Here is a 26,446-nt window from a genome sequence, read left to right on the forward strand (position 1 = left end):
AAAAATAGTATTGTTTCACTGTTATTTACAGTTGAGTCAAATACTATTTATTTTAGTTTTAGCTAAAGATGAAAAAATCTTGCTATAAGATTGTATTTTTTCTTGTGTTAAGACATTATGTTAAATTTTACCATTGTCTTATCTACCTATTCCCTGTGTGACTGACAAAAGCTATTTTAATAATTACTTATGGTTGAGAATTGCTCAGCCATCTATTTTATTTGCAGTGTTGTTCCTAAACAGTCAAGATTCCATGAAGACATTAAGTGGTCTTTGGGTTAACTTTTTTAAATTTAATTTATAATCTAATTTAAATGGTTGGAAATTAATTTAAGGTAATTTATGCAATTAAAGGAAGATAATGTTAAATCATGGCAGAAGGATTATAAATTGAAGCCTTAGCCCAGTTAACCAATTTTACTCATGTCCTTGCTGCTGGTTTCAGTCTAAGTGCTGAGGATTTAATTTTGAACATAGCATAGCCTCACACTTGACATTTTGACTGGCACCAATTACACATTTGATCTATTAATAGCGATGGAAAAATGCAAACTTTGCACTCTGTTTCTTCCACTTGGAGCACAACAATCAATAGCCACAGTGGTGCTTGCGCACAGACAGACTAGACACATAAAATGTGCATAAAATGTTTTTAAGAAATACAGACAGAAAAAAATGAGGTATTCAAAACTGTATTGATTCTGTGACACTTCTATATTTAGATATACTGGACTCTCGTCACACACTAAATTAGCCTGTCTGCTTTGTCTGCTTTGCCATGCAGAACCTACAGTAAACTCAACACTAGGAAAGCAAAACATCACCATAGTTTAAAGCATATATAACAATTTAAAAATGAATAAAATTCAAAATATTCACCAATAAACTACTAATGAAAACATCGAAATGCCAAGTAAAATTGTTTCTTCTGAAATTCCAATTATACAATAATGTACAAGACACCATATTGACATCTTTTAAGACAATATAGGCCTACGCCACCTTGTCAGAGGTGAAATCGTGCAATTGAACGTGAGGTCATTTCAAGAAGATGCAATGCTCGCAACTGCACTGCATACGACTGCTAACAAGCTTTGACCAAAGAACAATCATTGGTCCAAAAACAATCACCCTGACCCACTCACACGGAGAACTTCAGAACAAGATGTAACCTGTTCAATCATAGCACTTGTCAGATGAGAGAATCCATCAAAAGTATTATTATTTACTATACATCCATTCATTCATTTTACCCCACCCTGGAAAGGAACGAGTGCAAGGAAAGATACACCCTGGATGGGACACCCGAACCACTTTTCCCAGAAGCCAATCAACCTACCAGTGTGTCTGGAAGGAGCCTGAACACCCAGAGGAAACACACAAGAACACATGAAGAACAAACCACACAAATAGCACCCCAAAAAGTTAACCCAGGGCCCAAAGGCTGTGAGGCAGCAATGCTAACCACTGCACCACTGTATAGCCCTTCTTGTTATGACATTTAAAAAAATCAGATTAAATTATATTATATTCTAATTATATTAAATTTTATTAATCTAATGCTAAAACGGCTTTACACCTCATTGTACTGTGCAAGCATTTCATGTACCATATATAAATTGTAAGTAATCTTGCAATTTCTTTACTTCCTGCATGAAGTCAGAAAAATCATAATACAAACTATAGTAAGTAATTTAGAAATTAAAATGTAAAAAGAAAATGGTAACTATATTGAAATTTAAATTTGATAGATTATCATGCAGAAGGCTAGCGTGTCCATTCAAAACACTTTTTAGGGTTTGTCAGCTTCAGAATGTTTAAACGTTGTTTAAAAAAATTATTGTCAACAGCACAGCAACAACTGATAAAACTACACAGCTAGTTCAAGAAAATGATGTTCTCCATTCTATCATTATTGTACTATGAAATTCTACTTCTTTGCAACTTCTATACAATGTGGGAAAGCAATACAAAGTTAAACAAAGCTGGAGGATATATGGTATTGTTAAAAGTGTAGAATTTTAACCAAGGGATGTTATTAGACAATGCCTTAGTAAGTCCTCATTTAAACTACTGTGTAGTGTATAAGTTGTGTCATAGCATTATAGAAAATCCTTTACTGCTCTGGAATCAGTCCAAAGATGAGCAAATAGATGCATTCCAGGGCTTAAAGGAATGTCCTACATTGACAGGCTGTAAGAACTGAACTTTTAAAGTGTTCTACAGAAAAGAACATGAGGGGACATGATCCAACTATTCTACATACTCCAAGGCACGGACAAAGTCAACCCAATTGGACCTCGTCAGAATCAGCAGTGAAACAAACCAGAAGACACAAGTGGAAACTACAGGAAAATGCAGTTAAAACAGAGAACAGTAGGCACTTATTTACTGTACATAAAGGGTTGTCGGAGTATTGAACATGTACCAAGTCATGTTGAAGTTGATACCCTTCAAGAAATGGGTGGACAAGATCCACTGATCAATCAGCTACTAACTACCAAATAGGCTAAATTGGGCTGAATGCCCTACTCCAGTTTGAAACCTTTCTTAAATTAAAATTAATTGCAAAAAATTGTTGCAGTGACAAAATGTGTTTAAATTTTTTACAGTGAAAAGCGACGCTGTGGATAATAAAATATGTAAAAGGAACAATGATAAACAAACTCTTGGGTTGTGTGAGTCTGAAGAAATATCCATTCCCAATGTTGAAATGATACCCAGACTTCTTTAAAGAAATAGCTGGATGAAATTCTCTGTTCAATTAGCCAAACAAAACCAAACTAAGTGTCGGCAACACTCTGTACCTAAACCAACCAGCCAGTGTGAGAGAACAATGAAAGTTTCATGCCTTACATGCGCTACTGCAAACACCCTTAATATGAGCTGGATTTTAACTGGAAAACTGTAGTATTGTGGAGAAGGTTGCCTCAGCACAAGCAATAAAGGCCAAATCATTTTCAGTGAAAAGCAAACATGCCAATAATTTAATGGTTTATTAATTCAATCAACAATATTACAAATATTTAAAAATTACGTAATATAAATAGTTGGCAGCAAACTATTCCATTACAGAGTTAAATTACCAGTACAACAGACAAGACTGGAGAATTAAACACCTGACCTGAATAAAAAAAGATGCACAGAAATACAAAAATAAAAAAACAAAGCTGAAGGTGATCTTCATGTGTCCAAACAGAATGGGTTTTTATTTAGGAAATGAATAAAACTAATTAACACCCCATTTAAATACAAAACAAAAATAAAAATCAACCAAATATTAATTTGCATATCAAAGAACCATTCAGTAATAATTACAATCCAAACACTCCGTAAACCACTTGTGTGAATCTATACACAAACTCTGATTTAGAAACTAGTTACTTTAACAATATTACAAAGATTTTAGCTCCAAAAATAATTCAACATAAAATAAATTTTAGCAATTAGCATCATAAAATTATATATATATTTCCACATAAAAATACAAAATAATATTAATGACACATAATATGAAAAATTATTCCAAGTATTTTGCTACTATTAAAATAATAACATTAAATTAAAAAAAAAAAACAACAAAACGGAACAAAATAGAAATATGCATGAAAAAGTCTCTCCTTTTGTTAGCAAAACACTATCCAAAATAATTACAGTCATTAACTTCAGTACAAAGATATCTGGATTTAAAAATAGTTGCAATGACAAAAGGGGTTTCTTTTTTTTGACAGTAAAAAATGACACTGTGGATAATAAAATCTGCAAAATATGCAATGAAAAAAATAAATCTGCATTAAAAAGGTTTACACTGTTATTCTTTTATACAAACATTAGAAACAGTATTGCACATCACAACACAGAATCGAGGTTAGTCAGCCTTTCAAAATGTGTTATATTCAAGTTTTGTAGCATCTTTGAGGAGAGGCCTACTGAGGCCAGATGCAACAGGGATAAAATCTCAAGTGTTTTCCATGAACTTAATATAAATACTAAGGTTTCCTTCCTTTAAAACAATGGAGAAAAATATATAAGATTGCATGGATTTAGAATATTTTTTTCTGCAGAACCCTGCATCTGGACAAAATTACAGAGATTAAGGGGAAAAAAATGTGTAAAGCCTATTGAAATAGAAAAATACAATCAAAATCAAATAGATATTTTGTCTACAAAAATAGTGAAATAAATATGATCTTACCAAAACATGCAACAGTGTTGAACAAATATAAAATAAGACGTATTACATACAAAAAACATGGAAAGCTGAGTGTTACGGTAGCAACATGATTAATGACAAGTCTCTCTCTTTTTTTCCCTTGCTACCTCATTATTACAGAGGATAGCAATTTAACAAAATCAAAGAAAATATGGAGAGGAGTAAACTAAAAGTTAGGAGAGAAATATCTTTTTTTCCCAAAGCACTGTATAGTTTATTTTAGATGTAACTATAAACTAAAATTACTATTTAATCATTATAACTCAGTCACCGTTCATCATGCTTTTTTTTCATGTAATCCCTCAGTCTGCGAAAGTAATTTGCCTTTTGCGACAACTCTTTTCTGTCATTAATATATTAGATTAGTATATTAATTCACATATATGTCAGGCTCAGAGCCTTTTACTATTTTAAATAACTTATGACAATAAATCTGATTAAATCACCTCTTAAGATGAAAATACAGGGAGAAGTTCTGAGAAAGTCAACTAAAGTCTTTTTTTTCTTTTGAATTAATGTTGAGGTATAGCACAAAAAACACCTAATGCCTTAAAGACAGCCAACCATTAAGAGAAATATAAATAAGAAAAATTAAAAATGACTAAAAACATATAAAAGTAGTGCATAACAAATGGTCTAAACTGTCAAAGGTTTGGCAGGGAAAGAATAATAGCTGAAGAAAGTCTAAAGGACCAGGAGTAAGTAACAAATAGAAAACATAAATAAATAAGTTAGTAAAAAAAGACCTCATCTCCTTAACACAGCAGTTACATTGAACATTAAAAGCTTGAATCACGACCACCATAAAAACAGCAGACTTGGGCATGAAACACAAAATACAGTACAAAAAAAGCACAGCAGTCCACCACCCATATTCAAGATCAACACTGCTCACAGAAAGATTGTCCCTATGAGTTATTTAGAGCAACATCCTTGTATTATCACTATCAGAAAACATCACACAAAGACTGTTACTCTGCAGATTGCTAATACAATGAACATCTGGGGAAGTTGTCACAGGAAATTTTAAATGGTCTTAGGGGGCCAATTCTTTATCCTTTATGGTTTTACAGTCTCACAATTCCACTTAAACAAGATACTTCACAATATTTTATCATTCACTGTGATCATTTTCTTTTTCATCCTTCTGTGACCTTGCTCTTTAAACACCAAGGCAGATCTGAGCTTTACAGAAATCAACATTGCAGATTTCAAATCTCCTCAACTCAACTTAAAATTCTGCCTTTAAGTTAAACAGAAGTCAACTGGCATTGAACTCTGACTGAAGTTCTAACGTGAATTGAACCAACGTGTTGGTTTCATTTTTTTTTCCAAGCAGATATTTGTTGTTGATTCCAGTTTCCAGTTTTGTTAAACTGAAAATCATGTTACCTTTTTTTTTAGTGTTACTATTGAGAGAACATACTTTTCTTTCTCACTGCGTATTCCAAAAGTACCAAAAGACATACTGCATCATTCTGGTTTATAGATCAGCATAAAGTAAAAGTGACTTATAACCAAAGATACTTCTTGTTCCAGTCTAACTGCACATTTGCACAATGCAATCATCCCCTTATTTAAACACTATCTCCATTTTGACTTTACCTGGATAAGTAACTATAGCAAAGCCATACTAAAACTACTTTGACCTCCTTTTTCCTAGATTACTGAATTTTGCTACTAGCAGTGAGCTGGCCATCTTTGGTTTGCAGAGGACGTCGAAGCCATGTTCATCTACATGCTAAAAAGGGGCAGAATATGTCTTGCTCTACATCACAAAGTGTAACTACACTAAAATCTCACTCCACACTAAATAGAACCACAAATCACAAAAACTGCACAGGAACTACGATATAACATCCAGTCTGCATTTTTTTTTCAAAATTTCACTAACCACCAGGTCACAAAATGGCTGCACGTTCTAATCTAAAACTAAGTTTGCTTATTGTGTATATATATATGTAGGACACTGGTAACTGATCACATTGATGCATGCAAGGTACTTTTTTATCATTTTTTTTAATATGCCTAGCTTCTGTAATTTTGTTCATGCTACTTAAGAGTTTTTAATACGTTTTTAGTAACTGTTTTTTTTCTCCTATAAGTATCATTAATGTTTACATTGCATGCATATGGAGAATATTAATAAGTAAACATGCAGTTCAGTTTTCACATTCTAGAATCATTATGGCAGTTTAGGCCACGTGTGCCACCTGCATTTCAGCTTGCAATGCAGTTTATCGGTTTTCTTTTCTAAATCCCGTATTAATAGATGGCATTATATATAACACCTATATATAGCAGCAAAGCTTCTAATACAGCTTGTGATTAAAAATGTTTAAAATAGCTAATAACAAACCAGATTAATATAATGAGGTATTATTTTTTTGCAAGTCAAAATGGAGAGCAAAAAGTAACCCTATTTTTCAATAAGAATACACAGCAAATAGCAACAATAAAAAATAAAATTTGTTTTGTGGCAGAAATGTTTCACTTTGCCTCCTATCATTTTTGCTACCTTTGGTAAATCACTTGGGGCAGGTCTTAAGAGAGTTTAAAATCAAGGTTTCCCAGAAATAAGTGCACGCTTCACCCACTGGAGATAGCAGCAGACAGTGCGCCCCCATGCAAAAAACATTCTCATATCTAGTTTAAATTTTACATATAAAAATAATTTGAAAAACTACAAAAAATCCATTTTTTTCTTTAAAAAACATGAAAGTACCACAAAAAAGTTAGTAAAGCCTGAGATGTAGGGTTTTGGTGAAAAACAGAGGCTTGTAGTGTTTTGGCTGCTACAAAAGATATATGTACTGTATTGATAGCTTAGGGTAAGAGGCAGAAGAATGCACTTATTTCTGCCTCAAGGTCTTGGTATCTTCATTCATAATAAGCCACATGCATTCTTGCGTCATCTCGCTGATCCTCTGCCGTGGCCTTCAGTTCCAGCGGAAGTGAATCTGTCGCGGACGGTCAGCCCCTTCCTTCACCAACGGCTTGTGAAACTCGCGCCCCGCACGAGAATGAATGTTTGCCCAGCAAAACTCACAGTAATACTGCAGGCAAGTGACATTGGCACAAAAGAAAGGGGCAAACTTCCCCCCACAGCGGGCTCCCTGGCATTCGTCACACATCTGATCGTCCAGCACGTATGGCTTGACCTCCACCTTCAGTGAAAAAACAAAAGACAATTGTTTTGAGTCAGCTGGGCATTTATATAATCTCTAACACTTTATCTGGCTATGAAAAGTTCAAATTAAAATCAGACATTATTTAGTGCGCACAATCTCAATTGAAAAGGAGATTTTCTGGATCATGTTCATTCTCAAAGATATTAGAATATAAAAATGAACAAATAATACTGAAAAATAAAATCGCATTCCAATTTGGCACATATCGGTTACAGTTGCAAATCAAATCGCAAATTAGGCTGATGCCCAACGATTGGTTGTTGTTTGTGATGCCGCGGCCTTCATGGACATTACTTTCCATGATGATTCCTGCAATTTTTGAAAGCTTTCCCCCCTAACTTAAGATGGCTGACTGGATACCCTGCTTCCAAGATGGTGAAAGCCGGCAATCACTGGAGCAGGGATCAGCTGTGTTCCCTGCTCCAGCCCACAAAAATAGAGCACCGATCCAGGAGAGAAAACAGAGGAAAGAAAAGAGGAAGACAGGGGAAAAGCTAGAAAGGAGAGTGAAGAGGAGGAGAGAGGATAGAGCTAGAATACATGGGGGAAGACCTATATCGACTGTAGGACCACCATACCTGTGGTGTTATTATAACAGAAGCTGTAGCACTACAGTTTCAGCCTCAGGGCTGAAGATTCCAGCCACTCGGCTGTAACACAAGCCTTCGGGCTGAAGACCAGCTGCTGTTACTCCTCATAGGCTGGTGTACTACAACACCAGCTGCTGAACCACCATTCAAGACACAATGATAATCTTACGGGCTACAGGGCTACCATACTAGCCGCTTGGCTTAGAATATCCATAAGCTGCTGTTGCTATGCCAGAATTGAAGCCAGCAATGTAAATAGTTCACTATAAATAAAGTTCACTTTGTCGTCAGACCTAAAACCAGTGCCCCTGCTGTGAACAGCCCCATGGAGCATCACACCTAGCAATGATTATTCATAAACTTAAGCTATGCAAATGCAATAAAACACAACCCAGTCCAGGAACAGGTGCAAAGCCATGCTGAGCAACTTTTCCTTAACTCACAGCAATTTTCTTATAGTCAAAACTACACAGGCACAGCCTCATAGAATGTAATGTAATACGAAGCATAATAAACAACGCACTTTTGAAGAGTTTCAAACCACCATTTCCTATCACATCTGTTTTCTTAAAGGTAAATACGAACCCTGACTGCACATCTCCCTACCAAATTGAGAAGTTCAGAATTATCTAGTTTTACAAAGGATAAGCAAAACTGGTTGATGATAAATGAGGAGGAAAATGGATAAAAAAGTGAATGCTGACAAATGGAATACAAAATATTCCCAAAACACAAAATGCAATGTAAACCTATGGAGGCCTTTAGAAAATCATTGTGCATCTGTGGTTGATAGACAGTACCTTCTGTGCCTGCTGCCAGAGAACACTCGGCATTGAATGAGAGCAATTTGCATGTGCAGTCTCTGCTGACCACGCAGACCGTTTGGATAAGCTACCCTGGGCTTTCTACACGACAACAATAGGGCTTGATAGAAGATATTACAGTGATTGCTCCTGATGGGCATTGAATTTGGCAGTTCCAACAGATGAGAGCAATTTTACTACAGTGATGACTTCAGCTTCATGCGCTTCTAACTCTGCCAATAATATATGGAATTTATTACCATATCTATGAGGAATATATTACTTCAGAGGGTTTCTGAAAGATGAGTCCAACAGGAAAAAAAATCACAAAACTAAACTTGGCATACACTCTTAATGTTACACATCCTTTACTGTTGTAGACTTGATTTCAAGTTCAATAAGCTGAGACAGATTGCTTCCTTTTTTTCTCTTTGCCTAAATATGCAATGTAAAAAAAACATTTAAAGCAGGAAATGTGCCTAAATGGCTTGATTGTTGAATTTAGCTCAAATCTTTAACAATTATATTTTTTCTGAGTCATCAGGCTTTGTGGGAACACAAATACATTTACAATAGCTTAAGAAACATTTCAGATCTGGTGCAGAAGGTCTCAACGTTATTACTTTTAAGCCACAATGTTAAAGTAGGAAATGTGCTTTAAATGGCTTGACTGTTGAATTTAACTCAAATCTTTAACAATTATATTTATTTCTGAATCATCAGACTTTTGTGGGAACACAAATAAATTTACAATAGCTTAAGAAACATTTCAGATCTGGTGCAGAAGGCCTCAACGTTATTACGTCTAGCCACAACGGTTTTTTTTCAGCTGGTAGAACTCTCCATAAATTATTTTTGTCAGTTCATTTAAAATAGTGATTTGATATGTATGTGCAGTTATATTCAGACCCAGCCTAACAACTTAAATATTTTAAAAGACATTACAAAACCTTCTATGCGTACATAATATACATGTAGTCATTTGTGACTGAAAAATAACTTGGAGAAATGGTGCCCTTGTGATGATAAAGACGAATGTTGAATTTTGTAGTGACAACTGCAGTGAAACTCAAACTGAGTCAATCATTAAAAATCATTATTTCTTCCAGGATTTGTGGTTCCACTTCCACTGCCATTGGATTACACTGATTCCACTAAGAACCTGATAAGCATTACTGTCACATCTGTGTAGCTTAACACTAGTGCAATGAATTAATGTCTATATTTTCCGTTTATAATTTATAGTCCTCATTACAGCCATCTGCAAATAATACATTAATTATGCATTCAGAGAAACACTGATGAATACATATTGTAACATTTTACCATAATAATTTAAAATATGCAAAGTAGCTTTAACATAAAACTCTCTTAGATGAAAGATAATTAACACTGAAAAAGCAGCTGATTTTCTTCATTTTCATAAGGCAGAAATAAGTAACTTGAATGATACAAATAGAAATTAACCCAAGAGATTTCAAACTTGGTGAAAAACAGCAACTACATATATTACTCAAAATGAAACTGCTACTGCTAGACAGTAGAAGTGATTTTCATTCCATTATTGTCAAGCAGCTCATTGGCCTCTATAAGTTACTGTGGTACTGTTATGTTGTTCAAAGACTTTGTGTACTCTCAAAAGCAGTTCTTCTGCTATGCAGCTCAACGTCCATGAAAAGGAGGCTTGTATCGTTCCCCCAGTATTCTTCCGTCTCTCTAGAGAAGCCGGAGAAAGTGCAAGCTTCCCTTACCCGTTTATCAATATCCCCGTGCTGCAGCTGAACGAACCGAGCGCTGATGGCCGCGATGTAGCTCTGCTGATTGGAGAAGGCCACACGTCCTGCGCCTTTCGGATACTTCAGCTCAGGGTCAGTGTCAATTCCTGCATAGCAAACTCCTCCGTACAGACGATCCATGATCATAGCCAGCTCCACTGTGAAAGAACAAGAGCTCCAAGTTATAACTTGTAACTTGTCATCAAATAGTTGCAGTGCTTCTCCACACATTTGTAAAATGTGAAGACTGACACGTCCAACACTTCTTTCAAGTTGTACGGAATGGGTTATTTTTATTGACCATTCTTTTACAACCTACATAATGAAAATAAATTTAATAAATTTGGTTAGACGTTTTACCAATTTTATTTTATGACTTTAAATACCCATTATAGTTTTATGATACCCACTTATAGTTTAAAACTATAAAAGGCAGGTGGGGCTCAGACAGGGGGATCCCTCCCAATTTTATAGTGGCCACGTAGTGTATCTCAACATCACCCTACCCTAAAAAATGGTCCCTCCCCTGGATATTTGAGATTTACAGCATACCTCCTTAACCCTGTGTGATGTAATCTAAAGACAAACTTTTCTGCCGCTGTGTAGAAGGAATTTTTTTAAAGTTCCGTTTTTTAACATTCACAAACACGAGTAACTAATTCCAGTCAAATATTTCTAGTGTAAAATTTGTGTTCAATCACTCCTATAACATGCACGCGCTACTGTTTCTTAGCTTACCGGCTCTCAAGGGTCGAGGAACTCCTCCTACAAAAATGGTTTTACGAGGGTCCAGTGGCTGTGAACCATCCATGACAAAGTCACTGTCACTCAGGTTCCAGGGCCGGATTTGCACCTATTAAACAAAAACAAAAAAGGTTCTGTTATGTATGAACAAAACATTCAGAGACACATGAAATGTTTCATTAGGGCTGCAGTATGACATTCCCAAGGTGTATCAAATCTGATGAGAAAAAACAAATGTTGATCTAGAAAACCTATGGTTAGTAATCAAGGCTTTTAGTTAGCAATTATTTCCCTGAAGTTCAAAATCAACAATGATAGAAAGCAATTAATGATACAGGGGTGCTTTGGTAGAAGCATCCATGCAGTATAACAAAGAAACTGTTGACATTTTTTTTTCGGCTACATTGCTACAGTCTCTGTATAATGAGGAATTATATGTAATTCTTTCAGGATATTAACGTTTGAATCATTCCACTGCTGAATATTATTTTTCTTCTTTATTAGAAATAAGAATGTTACAGGGATCACAGTACCAGATGGATGTTATAAATGTTATTTTCCCAAAGTAAATGAAAGTAGAGCTATACATTAGCCAAAATAAACATAAAGAACAGGTGCATACCTAACTTAAAAAAACAAAAGATTGCTAAATTCAGGTGTTACTAGTAAGAAAATGTTTATAAATGATCACTGAAATATTTTATAATCAACTCTGCTGAGCTATCCCCTTCTCATGTGGATGATCAGAGCAAGAAATGTTCTACAGTTTCTGTTTCGAACCACGGATTGTGCTCTTCTATCAGGAAAGCTTTCAGATTACTGCTTCACTTACAGGCTTGTCCTTGATTGTAGGGCTAGATACACACAGGTAAAGTTTTCCATCTTCTTCAAGGCAGGCATCAATCAAGGCCTGGACTGAGCTTTCCTCTTGAAACAGCAGGAACGCATAACCTGGCAAACAATTGTATGTCGTTCAATCAATCAAGAGGAGGAAACATTCAACCTTTTTCCTTGTCTTTGAAGTTAATTATAAAACTTTTATCTCAACTGATTATAATGGCGATGCTGCAATTTAAACTGTAAATTGTGTGCAGGGCTAAATGTATACAATAATGTATCTTTGTGGGAGGTTGCATCAATAAGTGAGACAACAGCTTTCAAAATTACTGTGACTTCGTCTTCAGTCTGCAACTCAAGAGTATGCACACAGCATTCTTTTCTCATGTTTAAGCCATCTTCCTACTTTATTATGTTAAACATTTCTAGCTAAATTTACAATGAGCAGAAAGGTTGCTTCCTTTTTTTGTTGCCGAGGAGCTGCGCCAAATTAGTCACTACTACTTTACGCAAAAGAGGGAATAATTTATGTATAATTTATGATTACCTCTGGGTCCGCTGTGCACACTGTAGCCTCAAATGCACTGCCTAATTACTTCCCTGACTACATTATAAATGTGAACAAATACTCAACATCTGCCTTTATAAGTGTGTGCATAATGATACTGTACTAAACAGACATGGTTTGGTTAAATAATCAACTAAGCAACATTAAACTTGTTCTGCAGAGATTAATAAAAAAGTCCCCTTAGAAGCTAGAAATCTTTTAAGTCTAAATATTTCAATGTGTTAAAATGCTTATACATAACAGCTGAAAATTAAAAACCACACACATTTCATAATGAAATGGAAAATATAATTAATGAATATATTTAGTGTAAATAGTGCTCCTCAACTTGGTAGCAATTTTCAGACTAAACACCTAAAAAATAATCCATTATGTATGTATGTATGAAAATAATGTCAGGTCTGTGAGAATGACCGCAGAGGTGTGAAGCTGTACACCTCGATCTTCATTACCTTTCGGTGGAAAGTAGGATTTGCTCTCTGCCTTGTGAGGCCAGTCAACCACAAGATGTCCGAAGCGGCGAAAACTTGTAGTGATTTCATCTGCAGAAAATAACCAAAAGGGAAGAATGTAATTGCCATCTATCCTTAAAAAGATCTGGACAAACACCTTCGTTTTATTATGAAACCGGCAAGCTTGCTATTTATCCTTTTTTTTTCCTTCTTGAAGGACGCCTACAATACCCTTCCTGCTTTTATATTTCCCTGTAGAAAATATAAAGAATTAATTAAGAGTGGTTTCTTTTAATCAATGAGCTGCCAGCTGGTCTTGTAAATAATGGAGCATGACAGCTTCACAACACCCCACTCCTCCCTTGGGGAAGGGCTGCTGCATTATTAAACATAGTCAACGTCTTCTCACCTTCATCAATGTCTGGGGGTAGGCCACCAACAAACACCTTGCGGGAGAAGCGCTCGATACGCTCGCCATTCTGGTGGGAGTAGCAGTTGGGAGAGCTGAGGACGCCAGGGACCACCTGATCGCTGTGCCCGTCATCCAGGAGACCGTCGTCGATAGGGAACAGGGAGGAGCGTCCTGAGAAGCAAGCACAGAACAGGTTAGGCGCCTGCAAATCCCCCGGAGACTGCCAGATCCATTGTTACAAACCGCACTGAAACATACAGGCATGCAATGAATAAAAAAGTGGACTGAAATGTGAAAAGATATGTGTTACGTATTCTTTATGTAACATTAACATTAACTTCTTGTTTTCAGGAACAGTTAAGCAATGCCATATGAATAAACGTAGATGTGAGGAACAGAGCAAAACGTTGTGTGGTAACAGAACAAAATACTGTATCCTTCAAAAAATGCTTCCTCTCTTCACAGGACAGTTTCCCTCCAAAGCAAAAAAAAAAAAACCCAATTAAAACAGCTTCTTATAACTAGCACTTTACACATTAAAAGTGACTTTGATGAGGCAGAACTGCGGCAGTCAAAAAGCATCTTCCATTTTCCTTACAATGGTACAGAACTTGCACTGAACAGGTAAGTACAAAACAGCACATTTGTCAGTGTTTCATTTCCATCATGCTGAGCACTATACAACAGTGAGTTAAGATTACTTTTACACTTTCAGAGCAGTTCTTAAAAAGCCTACTAGCTATCTGTACTTAGAACAAGGTCTGCTAATGTGAAAAGGCTGTTTGGCCCATTTAGCTCCTTATTGATTTGAGACCAGCCATTTCTTGAAAGAAATGGTATCAGCTAACATGAAGGCTTGTTCCAGACTCCCACAATCTTTTGTGTACGGTAGTGCCTCTTGTTTTTGGACTGAAATGAACTTCAATTAGTTTCCAATAGTGAACTCTGTACGTGTAAGCTGTTTTGAATAATATTAAAGTAATTTCATAATAAAATATATGAACAACTGGTGAAATTGAGGATAAAGGGATATTTCAATATTTCTAGGTACAGTAGATGGTTAGCATTGCCACCATATGCAATAAAAATAACAGTAGAAAATGGCACAAAAGAAGATAACTGGTAATGCCATCTGGTATCCTTACACATTACGCAATTTCTTGTACAACTCAAATACTCTTTCAAGCTGCAAGTTCGCTTGCTACCTAATCAATCACATGGACATATAGCAATCTATAAATTAAATATTTAAAAGCAAAAATAACAACTGTCCTAGAAAAGCTGCCACCAAATCCACAGCAGAATTGAAATGAGCATGTTTCTATGACAGGGATTTCCTAGAAAAGACTCCTTTACTCAATGACCACGTGAAAGGAAAAACAAATGTTACAAAAACAAAAAAAGCCTCTTTGCACTGTGCACCGTATATCATAATTATGCCTCATACAAGCACAAAAAATTAAAAGTAGAAAAAAATGGATTTCCTATGCTGCTGTAGACAAGAAAATAAAGCAAAAATTGACTCCCTAGTGGAGGACCTGGCAAATCTGGAGCACTGTTTAATTTGTTACGTGCACCATGTAGCCAAGACAATGCCTGCTCAGGTCCCAGAGGAGATCTGATCTTGGCTTGAGGGCTCACATACAGATCTGCATTAACCTCTACATCATAAAGAACAAGAGGAGAAAAAAAAATCTCGCTAGGGAATTAAGTCCAAGGGAGCTGGCTCCTGGTGATTTTTAGACACAGACCATAGAATAAGGCTGTCCACCGAGTTCAATGAAATAGCCTCCTGGCAACAACCATTAATTAAATTCATGACGTGTGTACCGATACAAGCAGCCTTTACAGTCTTAGAATACATGTTCATCTTTTACAACTGAAATTATAGAGAACTTACTTGTTCTGCTATTGTTTTAACTAGCATGAAGGCCTGAAAAGCACGGGAAGTATTTTGCTAAAGGCCTTCTAAAACAAAGTACTGACTACAAACTTCAGTGAATGAGTCCTCTGAGACAGATTTACAGTAAGCGGTGTATTGTTGAGTAAAACATTTCCTCATGTAAGTAAAGTTTCACAATTTTAACCTAATTCATCTTCAGAAACATACATCAGATAGAAATGAATGATATTATGGCTGTTTATTTCATGGTTATCCTGGCTAACAGAATACATTATACTACATAAAATAAAAAGACTAGCCACTATGAGAAAAAACAGTATGATTATGTAAGTACGATTACATTATGCCAACCTCTAATTATTAGTTTTTTTTGGGAAACACCTTACTTAATAATACAAGTTTCAATTATACACAAGCCTTATACAATGACAACCTATTTAATGGGCTGTAGTGTACAGCTCTTTAATAATGTAGAATGCTGCATTTAAATGCACTACACACATCATTTGGGGAACACCAGACTGGAATTTATATGTGTATTTGATGTAAAATAATCAAGTTTTAAATACCTAAACATCTTGGACAACACAGTGGAGAGAGACTACTGATTAAAGCATCTCATGACTTTATTAAACCTGAAGAGAGCTACAGACGTCTACCAAACCGTGATAGTTCTGTGGTCTGTTTATTTGAGGGCTTTGTTTATTTGAACTTTTTAAAATATAATCACATACTTCATTGCTACTGCAAGGTTACATCATTGTACAAGCAGTCAAGGACTTCTGGTAAATATGAGTTTTATTACAGATTAAATGGGACTGGAGCACCCAGCAGTCTTTCCACAGCCGCATCTCCACCCCTGCCATTAATTTTAAAGTATAAAGGATTTATTTAACATAGAAAGGTGCAAAATAATTGGTGTAATTAAAATTATCTGCCTAACTGATTTGATTTGGACTAAATACAATTAATTAGCAGTACATGCACTCCAAAGTTATTTTTTAAACAAGGTCAATTCGACTCATTCAGTAACAATTATACTGTGTTATACACTGTATAGTCACATTCTTTATCCAAAAGGGATAAAGTCAGATAGTGAATGGATGTAAAGTATTATTAAGTTAAAGTAATAACTAGACAATATATTTGATAAAATATATTTTTTAATTTAAACAAAAGTGTTCTGTTCAACATAAAAACTAAAGCAAATCAATAGTCAACAACATGCACTGATTACGGTCACTGAATTAATTGCAAACCACTGGGAATAATGCTGAACCCAAACAGCAAAACACAGAAGTGCATTACCTCGTCTTCTCCCATAACTCCTTGCTGCGTGTAAACAAAGCACAAAGTGATTTTAGCAGTCAGAAAACCAGACAAAAACATCACTTATACTCATTGTATCTTTCTGAAAACAGCAAAGAGGGCTACAATTACATTACATGAAGCAGTCATTATGTGTGACTATTTAACCATATAACACCTAACATATAGTTTACAGTGCCCTCCAAAAATATAGGGATAGTGAAGTTTAAACTGGAATTTTAACAATAGGCTCTCATGAAAATGAAGACTGCTATATGCTTCTAAGTATTTAATGCTTAATATCATCATTTCAGTTTTACTGTCTTGGTTGAATGAAACTGACCATTTAAACCCTATTTATTTTAAGGTGTTGTGAGTTTTAAAGTATTGATTCATGTGTTTCTTGGTCAAGTGTTCATTGTTGGGTAATTAGGCACATGTAGAGCTTTGAACATCCTATCAACTCTGTTCACTTTGACTTCAGAATAGATACTTCAGAGTAGTATATAATTGAAATGAAAAGCACATAACCTTTTCTTAAAAAACATTGAAGCTTAAAGAAAACAAGCAAATCAGAACCACAGTATAGGAATTGGGAATACCGAGATCAACCATTTGAACCACAATGTAAAAGAAACCTCAGGTGAAATTACCAATCAGCTGAGAAAAACATATGCAGTTGATGACAAACAAATTATCAGAGCTATCTGGAAAAAAATCATCTCTACATTTAAATGTAATTGAGCATGTACATTACATGTTGAAGAAATAATTGATGTCAGAACACCCCAAGAGCAGGCAAGAACTGAAACTGGCAGAACTAAAGCATCTCAAATGACTGCAGAAAGTGTTTAGTGAGCTCAATGGGTCATAGAATTCATGTGGTGATTGTCTCAAAGGGATTTGCAACCCAATACTGACTTTTACACTCTGTAATTTACAATCCTATAAGTGAATGTGTCCCAGTATTTACGGTCATTTAAAATAATTGGTTTGAACACAAAGTACGTTTTTGTTTTAACATTAATCCACTGTATGCTTGGAATTGCTTTAAAAATGAAACACACTTATCATTCACATTAATCTAATGATACGGATAGGAAAAAGGAAAAAAAAAAGACATCTACAGATAGGAAGGTACTTGGCTGAAAAGCAAAACTTTAGTTTTTACTTTGCTGACCCATTATTTTGGAAGGAACTGAATGTCATTTCAACTTGGAAAATTAAAGTTTTTCACTGGCCTCTTTTTGTTTGTAACCTTTCTTGCATTATTACAACTGCATGGGTTTGTTTCAGACCTTCAGCTTCTCATTTGCTGGTAATCCCCTAAAGCAAAGATATGAAAACACAACAGCAGGATGACTGGAAACCTAGAGGACTGCTCTGTCAGTTTTAGTTTCATTTCAACAATTGGGAGCAAAATGTAAATTGCTCTTGCACATTAAGAAGCACAACACCACAGGCAGTTTCCCATCTCATGACTAATAAAAATTTAGTGAAGCTCTTTCAAGTAATATAACTATTTTTTTCTATTTAAAAAACAGGGTTTGGGTATTGATGTATTCCTAAAATTGTTAGCTGAAAATGTTTCCTTATCTTCTCTTACCAGCGATATGCCATTTGATATTAGTGTCTTCACAGTGGTCAAGCATGTTTTCAAATCTGCCTTTAAGAGCGACAGTGAAACACAGAACCTTATCTGCCATCATCAACAGACGAAGATGCTTTGGATCATTCAGATTATTAATTCTACTATTGCAGGCAAAATATATAGCATACCACATGCAGACTTATTCAATGACTCAGTGAGCCATAACATTATCTTGAAACATATTAATCTTTTGCACTCAATTTAGGCTTTTAGATGTATGAAAGAATATCTCATAACAAAAACCTCAGCAGTTATCACAAAAGCACAACAATCCACAACAATATTGGCTCAGATCAGTAATACCTGTATAAAAAAATAGAATTGAAAGGGAAAGAAGTTCCCTTACTGTCCTGCTTTTGATTTTGTCTACATAACTGAGTTAATAGGCAAAATGAGACCTATAATCTGTGTCCTGAACCCTATCCTACAACCATAAGAATACTATCTCAGATTACCTACTGGTCCTACTACCTCACCTGGTCAACAAGCCCCTGAAATCTAATTAAAATTAAAGCCTGCTGATATTGCATTTAAAATGGTAAGATCCCTCAGGTACTTTACTGCTGCCCTATTTTCAGTTTGCTTTTTTCAGGAAGTGGTGGAAACAGCTCAATTACAATATCACTTTGCATCTAATGAGTTCTTTGAGCCTTTTCAGTCAGTGTTAAGAAGAAACACAGCAATGAAAGAGCCCTGGTTAAACTGGTTAATGATCTGCTGATAGTTTCTGGCTCATGATATTTTTTTTCTGGATTTAAGTTTTGCTTTTAATATTATCAATCACAGCATCCTACTGGTTTGCTTGGAAATTTTCTAGGTGACATTCTTTATTTCATTTTCATCTTTTCATCATTTAGTTTTTCCTTTCAGTGGCTTGGCTCCCATTTTGCATACATGCAAATCTGAAATTGTCCCACTTACACAGGGTGTTCCGAAATGTTCAGTGCTGGGACTCGAGTACTGAAGTGCACTTGTTGACTGCTTTAATCAAACATTTAATGAAAATCCAAAGCCTTTCTGTTACTTTTGACCTCTGTTATCATGTCAAGTATCTCACTGGGGGCGAGCCTGTTAGGAATTTAACATTGGCTTTTCCCCCCCAACTGCTTACCTCGGCTCAATTAAGACCCTGCTTAAATATTTAGACACGCTTTTATTTAATCGCGGTTAGACTACTGTAATGCCTTACACTATCTTCAAATATTACTAAGCCAGCTTCATTTTGACAAGATTTCAGGTGACCTTTGTGCTAACCAAAGGTACACCCATCCTCTGTAAAATGTACAACTTTAGAGTGTTCTTTAAGGTTCTCATGTATTATTGAATGGTCTAGCCACATATTTTTGAGGGCTTAAGTGCGGGCCAGCTGTGAATCTGCTGAATGTGGTCTTTTTGCTCTGTGGAAGAACAAATTCCATGCAGTAAGGTGGTTGAGCCTTCTTGCGTGTAGCACCACATCTTTGGAACTTGCATAAAACCTATTCTTACACTAAAGATTTAGTATAATTTAGTATTATTCTTGGTTTCAACAAGTCTGTTTGCTGTGTTTCTTTGTTTGCTTCCGTTGTGTGATGTGTTATACATCACTTTCAATTTCTTCAAAGTACTCATTTAAAAAAAAAATTGAAGTTGCTGCAGGGGTATTTTTTAGAAGGTAGATTCTAATGGTTAAAAACTATTTTTCAAAGGAGAAAACTAACAAATACATGTATATAGCAAGCATTACTTCTATGAACTACACATGAGCGGTGATCTCCACTAGCCAGAGAGCTAACCTTCAATTTTCAATAATTCAAGAAACTGAAAAATATCTTATATTTTGGGGAACTGTAACAAAATGCAGTATTTTCACTGCTTTTAATTTGTCTTCTAAAACTGTTTCAAATACTACTTAAATCAAGAAGTCAATAATTAAAGGGAAACATGCTCCACAGAAGTAACGTCTACAATTTCACTTAAAATTACATTATGTTTCAAGTGATGCTCACATGATGTGCAATATATATGCCTGGCATGGAAGCAGCTGTAAAGTTTGTGCAAGAAGACTTTTTAAAAATAATACTTAGTTAATTTAACAGCCTTAAAACGTGGAAATGTCTGAAAGGTGCGAGTCTGCCAGTAAAAATAAATGAAAATGTTGCTAAATGGGATTATTTTTATGGGATTACGGAACAGGCAAAGGTTTATTCCATGCTGAAAGGAAAAGTAAAGAGACACAACACAAAGAGCACCACTTTACGGCTGTGGAGTCTTCTTCAGGTGTGTTTACAATGGATCGTTTTCAATAAAAAGCATGTTTAGATGCTTTTTCTTCAGCTAACAGGCCTCAACAAATTCCCTATTCTTTTTAATGAATTGTGAAATTTAAATTTCGAATTATTAATCTTACACTTATCCATCTTATCCATGCCACATTTATCAAGCTTGTCAAATAGGTGCAACTCTCATTCAAAACATCTATCAATCCATTTTCCAAGTGTTTCACGCAGGGTCGCAGGGGGAGCTGGAGGCTATCTCGGCACGTAACGTGTGCAAGGTACACCCAGGACAGGACACCAGTCTATCGCAGGGCACACACAGACACAAACATGTACACATTCACATTTACACCAGGGCCAACTTTCCCAGAAGCCAACTAACCTACCAGTAGGCCTTTGGACTGCGGGATTAAACCAGAGATCCTGGAGGAAACCCATGAGAACAAGGGGAGAACATACAAAACCCACGCAGATAGTACCCCAGGTCCGGAATTGAACCCAGGGTTCCAGCGCTGTGAGGCAGCTATGCTAATCACTGGGCCACCATTCCACCCTCAAACACAACATCCTTCTTCTTGATGTCTATTGCAGATCATCCAACCTTTTCACTCCAAGATCCACACCATTTAGCGGAAAATGAAGCACTAAGATGAGAACAACAGTTTATAATCTTTCTATATTTTAAAAATATTTCAGATACCAACTGACTCTATTCAATGATAATTTTGTTACAACCTGGGTGAACAAGATTTTTGAGCACCCTGACAAACAATATTGCCAGCTCCTGGACTAGAGTATTGTCAACCAACATAATTGTAAACTTTGATACTGCAAATGAAAAATATCTCACATATTAACTATGACCATAACTAAGCTGTTTTCTGCAGTGTGATTAGCCGAGTTCAATAAAGAACGTGTAGTCTTGTATTTGATTGATTTAACACAAATAAGCTTTTTTATTATAATTTAAACTGTAAAAAGATACTTTTCTTTTCAAAATTTCTAAACAATGCATGATTACAAATTTTTAAAAGTTCACATCATTGCAAAAACTATGGCTCTATTACTGTGGGTGCCAGCCTGGGTCACATCAATAGCCGGCTGTGATTGTGATTTCTCATGTGCCGGTACACTACTGGCTGAGTGCCATCAAGGACAGGGGAAGATCAGCGGACCAGGGCTCTCTCGACTCTCAAGAACACAGCAACCCCTGCAGCCTCCCAGTTGCTTGAAGGCGTGCAGTGCTGTCAGTGAGGGGGCATGTCTCCCTTGCAGTATGGAGATGTGGTGCCTGTGATGAGTGGCTCACTGGTTCCGAAGGTGGGCTGGTTAGAGGAGTCTGCCTACAAGTCCTCATTCACTCCTGTGTCTGGTCACAGTCTGGTTTGTACCATGGAATGTGCTATGACACAGACGAGACAGCCTTCCAACAATATGCCAATAATGGCGCTTTAGCTAGACAAAAAAAAAAAAGAAGGCTACACTTAATAATTGTGTACTAGGCACTGTAGCAATTTATGGTTAAATATGAGTGTATATTTCGTACTGTAGACTGACAAAGTAGTACTGAAAGAAATCATAGTAGGGCAGGAAGGTGAAGTGCCTGGAGCTGAATCCTGATATATGCACACAGATAGCAAGATGGCACATGTATGCTATTTTTAGGTATCACGTGTTCCCAGATCCCAGGTTTGAAAATAGCAAGGAATGAAAACTAAGGTATATTATTATATGTTCTGTGACACTCATAATTGTACTGTATTATTAATCAGCAAAGTATCAGCGGTTACAAGTTCATCTGTGAAACCTTATTTCTCTAGAAAGAAAATGTGAAAAATTGTGAATTCTATTTTCATGTCAGTCACCTACTTCATAAGGTTTAATTTACTTTATTAACTCCCAAGTTTCAACCACAACAGGGTGTAAAAATAAACAAAAAACAGATACCGTCAAGTACCAAATGTACTACATTTGCTTGTGCTACACTGGAGACTTGATTACTTACTAAACAATTTAAGATGGACATTGTCCATCAAGTCTGCAAGATACAGTCTTAAATATTTCGGGATTTTATGTCTACACCAATTTGGATTAGGATTCAAAATAATAAACTATTTTTCCATGGCAAATTTTCTGTGAAATTTGGAGATGGAGAGGAATATAACATATTTCCATACAATGTTGTTTTTCCTTTCCAGTCATTAAAGTAAGATATTAATGAGAGATGGGGGATAATTAATATGTTTTCATGGCCTATTTAATTAAAAGAACAGACCAAGATGCTTTTAAATATCTTCAAAGACATACTTATAAATACATTTATTAAAGCACTGCATACAGTTCTTCAGTGAGAGGCAAAAAAATAGGACAAACAAAAGTACATCTTAAATGTTCAGCATTTACTCAAAAATCTGAACTGAATTACTAGTAATACTATTTAAGAATTATAGAACTACTAAATTAAAAAACTAACATGCAGCAAAATGGTTTCCTTACATTATAAGACAAAACAACAAAATATGTGTATGTCAACTTTCTAAATCATGTGAGCAGCTCCCAGCAATTTCAGACGTTAGCTCCAACCATATAAAAGTAATTTACTTCAGCCTACAAAGCATTTTGCCAGAAAGACAAGGAACCCTACTCACTCCTGCAGTAGACAGTCTCTTAACGTTTTTCTGTTTCCCCTTCAGACAAAGATAAGGAATGAAAGAAAAACCCTCACTTCATTCTGTGGTCAGTAAGGGATTTTCTGTATCACTTTTAAAAGAGCATTTATTGCAAAACATATTTACCATTTGTCTATCACATTTCCATATCAGGATATTAAAAAAAGTCTAAAATTCCTGGTCCAATTACCAACTCCACGTAAAGGAAAAGAAACATACTAATTTTGTTTATTTTCCTGGCTAAAGCTACTGAATTAGATGTTACAATTATTAGTAAGGATGACCGACCAGGTCACTTGCACGTGGAAAGAATAACACTTGCACCAGATTCCTTTGTTCATGACCTTTTTATATGGTTGATGTAATGACATGAGTCATTCTCTCTGTGGAAAAAAACAGCTGCTGCCTTTTGAAATCTGTCATCCTCCAGAACTGCCGCGGAAGAGCAAAGTTTGATCGATATGGCTCTCATCCTGCGTGCTCATGCACTATAATGAGAGGCTGAGAACAAATCATCCAAAAAAGTTTTTGTTCTTGACCTCACAAAGTTTTCTCACTGAATTGTCTACTTGTGCGGTCTCAAAGTCTGTACGTAATGTTCGATAAAAAGAATCCTTTTCTAGAATACTTGTGTCCCCCCCCCCCCATGTGAAGTGTTCCATTGAAAAAAGAAAAAAAAAGAAATGGCATCTAAATCTTCATGGTTGCTGTGCTAGTGCCATCTTCCAAACAATGGAAACAGTTTCCAGAAAACAGGATGAAATAATGTACTAAATTTTCTCAGTAAAACAAGGATATTTTCAACAGAGACATTTTTTTAAAACAATGTGCATGTGTATCCAATTAATCACAAACAAATACTCCAAGATACACTACTTTCTCAGGCATAAGCTAGTTCATTTTAAATGCTGTGCCAGAGGCATGGTAATAAATTTCTAGTCTTCATAATGAGCTGAAACTGCAAATCTTCCAGAGGGCAGGGTGTGCTTTGGATACACAGTAGTATCAGTAAATGTTAGTAATAATCAACACATGGTCTGCAGGAATTAAAACTTAAATTCATAACAGTTTCTTGGTGGCCACAATACGTGGGAACACACAGCAAAGGTTTATTCTTGTGTGTAGTGCTCGGTCATATACAAAATTAACTAAATACAGCACATTGAAAAAAAGTCAACATAATTACCATTTAGCATAAGAAGATTGTCTGTTCCTGGATGTGGGTATCCCATTCTGCCTAAAACAAAAATTAAAAATATATATAAATAGCAGCAAAAACAAATAAAACAGGTTTAATGTTTTCATAGCCATGAAGACTCATTTTGTTTTTTAGCCATATTGTTTTAAAACGCAAAGACAACTGTCCTTGATCATTCTGTTCATGTTCAAATTGCTGTCACAATAGATTTTCAACAGATGCCCATGGGAAGAGACTGCACTTGTTCTATAATGCTGCCTGACTTAGTGCTGGGGAAGTCCTATGGTTGTCAGATATAATTAATTTGTATTCTACTGTCCCAGGGAGACCTCTGAATCACAAATGGGCAAAGTTTAATAGCTCTGAATGCAGATCTATGGTTACCTCAGCAGATACTCTGGCACTTTTATAACTTTTTCCACATGGTATATTGCTGCCAACTTAATTAAAAAATATCTATGGTTGTGTACAGCCTTTCTATAGTAAACTTCAGATCTACCTCCACAAAACACAATAATCTTCAATTCTATGCATTTAAGATTACATGTAAATTAATTTGTTTGTTTAGCACAGAAGAAGCAGGCATATATCAAGAAGTTTCATCATTCATGCATTAAAATTTGACGATGTGTAAAATTGAGTGTTCTATATACAGTACATCAATAGCATAGCTGTGGAATAATTCCTTTTTTTCTTATTACTTAAACATACAATCTTCACATTTTTTCATACACTTGAAATTTGGTGAAAATAAACACTCTACATTTAATCCTCTAGTTATTTAGTCATCTGGTAGTTTATTAAAGTTTCAGAAACTTTTAGAAGTCACCTTGATTGCCAGTACGTATTAAAGATGGCTGAACACATACACAGAAAACTAAGTGAATTGAGAAAGTATTATCTACCTCCACAACTCGAGAAATAAATATAAAAAAATCCATAAGACATCCCCAATTTAACTATAGTATCCATTGTTAGAGGTTCAAGAATAATCAGATGGTTGCTACTCTTTAGGAATTGTGTGTTTCAAAATCTGGGTTTTGTACCCATGTTCCATGGCTACATAAAAAGGAAACAATATGCCGAACAGCAATAAATTGATTTCCAACTGCTAACAGGACCATTTGGCTGGATGAAACACAAATTAAGATTTTGAGCAGTGTCGCCAGGAGTATGATTAGGGCAGGAAAGTGTAGCTCCTGTTGAGAACATGTAATCTTCAATGTCTGTGAAGAAGAGAACCAGAACTGTTTTGCTATAGGTTTAGTTTGCATCCTCTGGTCCTCGAGTCTTAGAACTGAAGGATATATGGACTACCGAGTTTACCTGGAAAGTCAGGCTAGAAGACTTATGCCTTCTAACATAATGCTCAAGCTTAGTCGCAAACAGACTTTATAAAATATGAAACAATTACAGGTTAAGATGGCATAATAAATCAGTGTCCTTGAATGGTTATCACAGAATCTAGTAGAATATTTGGGGCATGGAGAAAGAACACAAGCACAGATCATGCAACCTGGAGGAAATGAATTGGATCTTGATGTAAAAGTGAACAAATATCCCTCATGAACCTATAAAGATGCTACAGGAAGTGCTTCTGCATGGTTGTCAAAGCCAAAAAAGGTTAACAAAATTTACTGCCAGTGTATTAATTAATGTGATAAAAATCCTTCATAAATACAAATAACAGATCTGTTTGTGACCAATGTTCTGTTAATACAAACAATATTGAAAGTCATACAAGTTACTGGTTTCTTTTTTTCTTCTGCTAGCCAAGGATTCTGGGTTGTGCAGTTTCCAGACCTTTCATCTCCATTTCACACAGCTGTTTGCTAGGAATATACATAACTTTCCACTCACTACAACTCTTCCTC

General features: G+C 35.6%; 1 protein-coding gene across 3 annotated transcripts in view; it reads right to left on the bottom strand.

Moving 5' to 3' along the window:
• Nucleotides 1-2,957: 2,957 nt before the first annotated feature.
• cpeb2 (cytoplasmic polyadenylation element binding protein 2) overlaps nucleotides 2,958-26,446 on the bottom strand; it is a 53,625-nt gene continuing 30,136 nt past the window's right edge. For 2 of the 3 annotated variants that reach the window (XM_088628349.1, XM_088628365.1), the window contains 8 exons: nucleotides 24,561-24,611; nucleotides 16,797-16,820; nucleotides 13,583-13,756; nucleotides 13,174-13,263; nucleotides 12,149-12,267; nucleotides 11,311-11,425; nucleotides 10,549-10,730; nucleotides 2,958-7,380 (listed from right to left, as the gene is read on the bottom strand). In XM_088628349.1, coding sequence (XP_088484475.1) covers nucleotides 7,153-7,380; nucleotides 10,549-10,730; nucleotides 11,311-11,425; nucleotides 12,149-12,267; nucleotides 13,174-13,263; nucleotides 13,583-13,756; nucleotides 16,797-16,820; nucleotides 24,561-24,611 — 983 coding nt within the window. In that variant the 3' untranslated portion in view covers nucleotides 2,958-7,152. The remainder of the gene's footprint in view (nucleotides 7,381-10,548; nucleotides 10,731-11,310; nucleotides 11,426-12,148; nucleotides 12,268-13,173; nucleotides 13,264-13,582; nucleotides 13,757-16,796; nucleotides 16,821-24,560; nucleotides 24,612-26,446) is intronic. The other variant, XM_088628356.1, reaches the window with a different exon arrangement.

This window comes from Lepisosteus platostomus, chromosome 1 (genome assembly GCF_059453375.1).
Source record: "Lepisosteus platostomus isolate fLepPlt1 chromosome 1, fLepPlt1.hap1, whole genome shotgun sequence".
Lineage (NCBI taxonomy): Eukaryota > Metazoa > Chordata > Actinopteri > Semionotiformes > Lepisosteidae > Lepisosteus > Lepisosteus platostomus.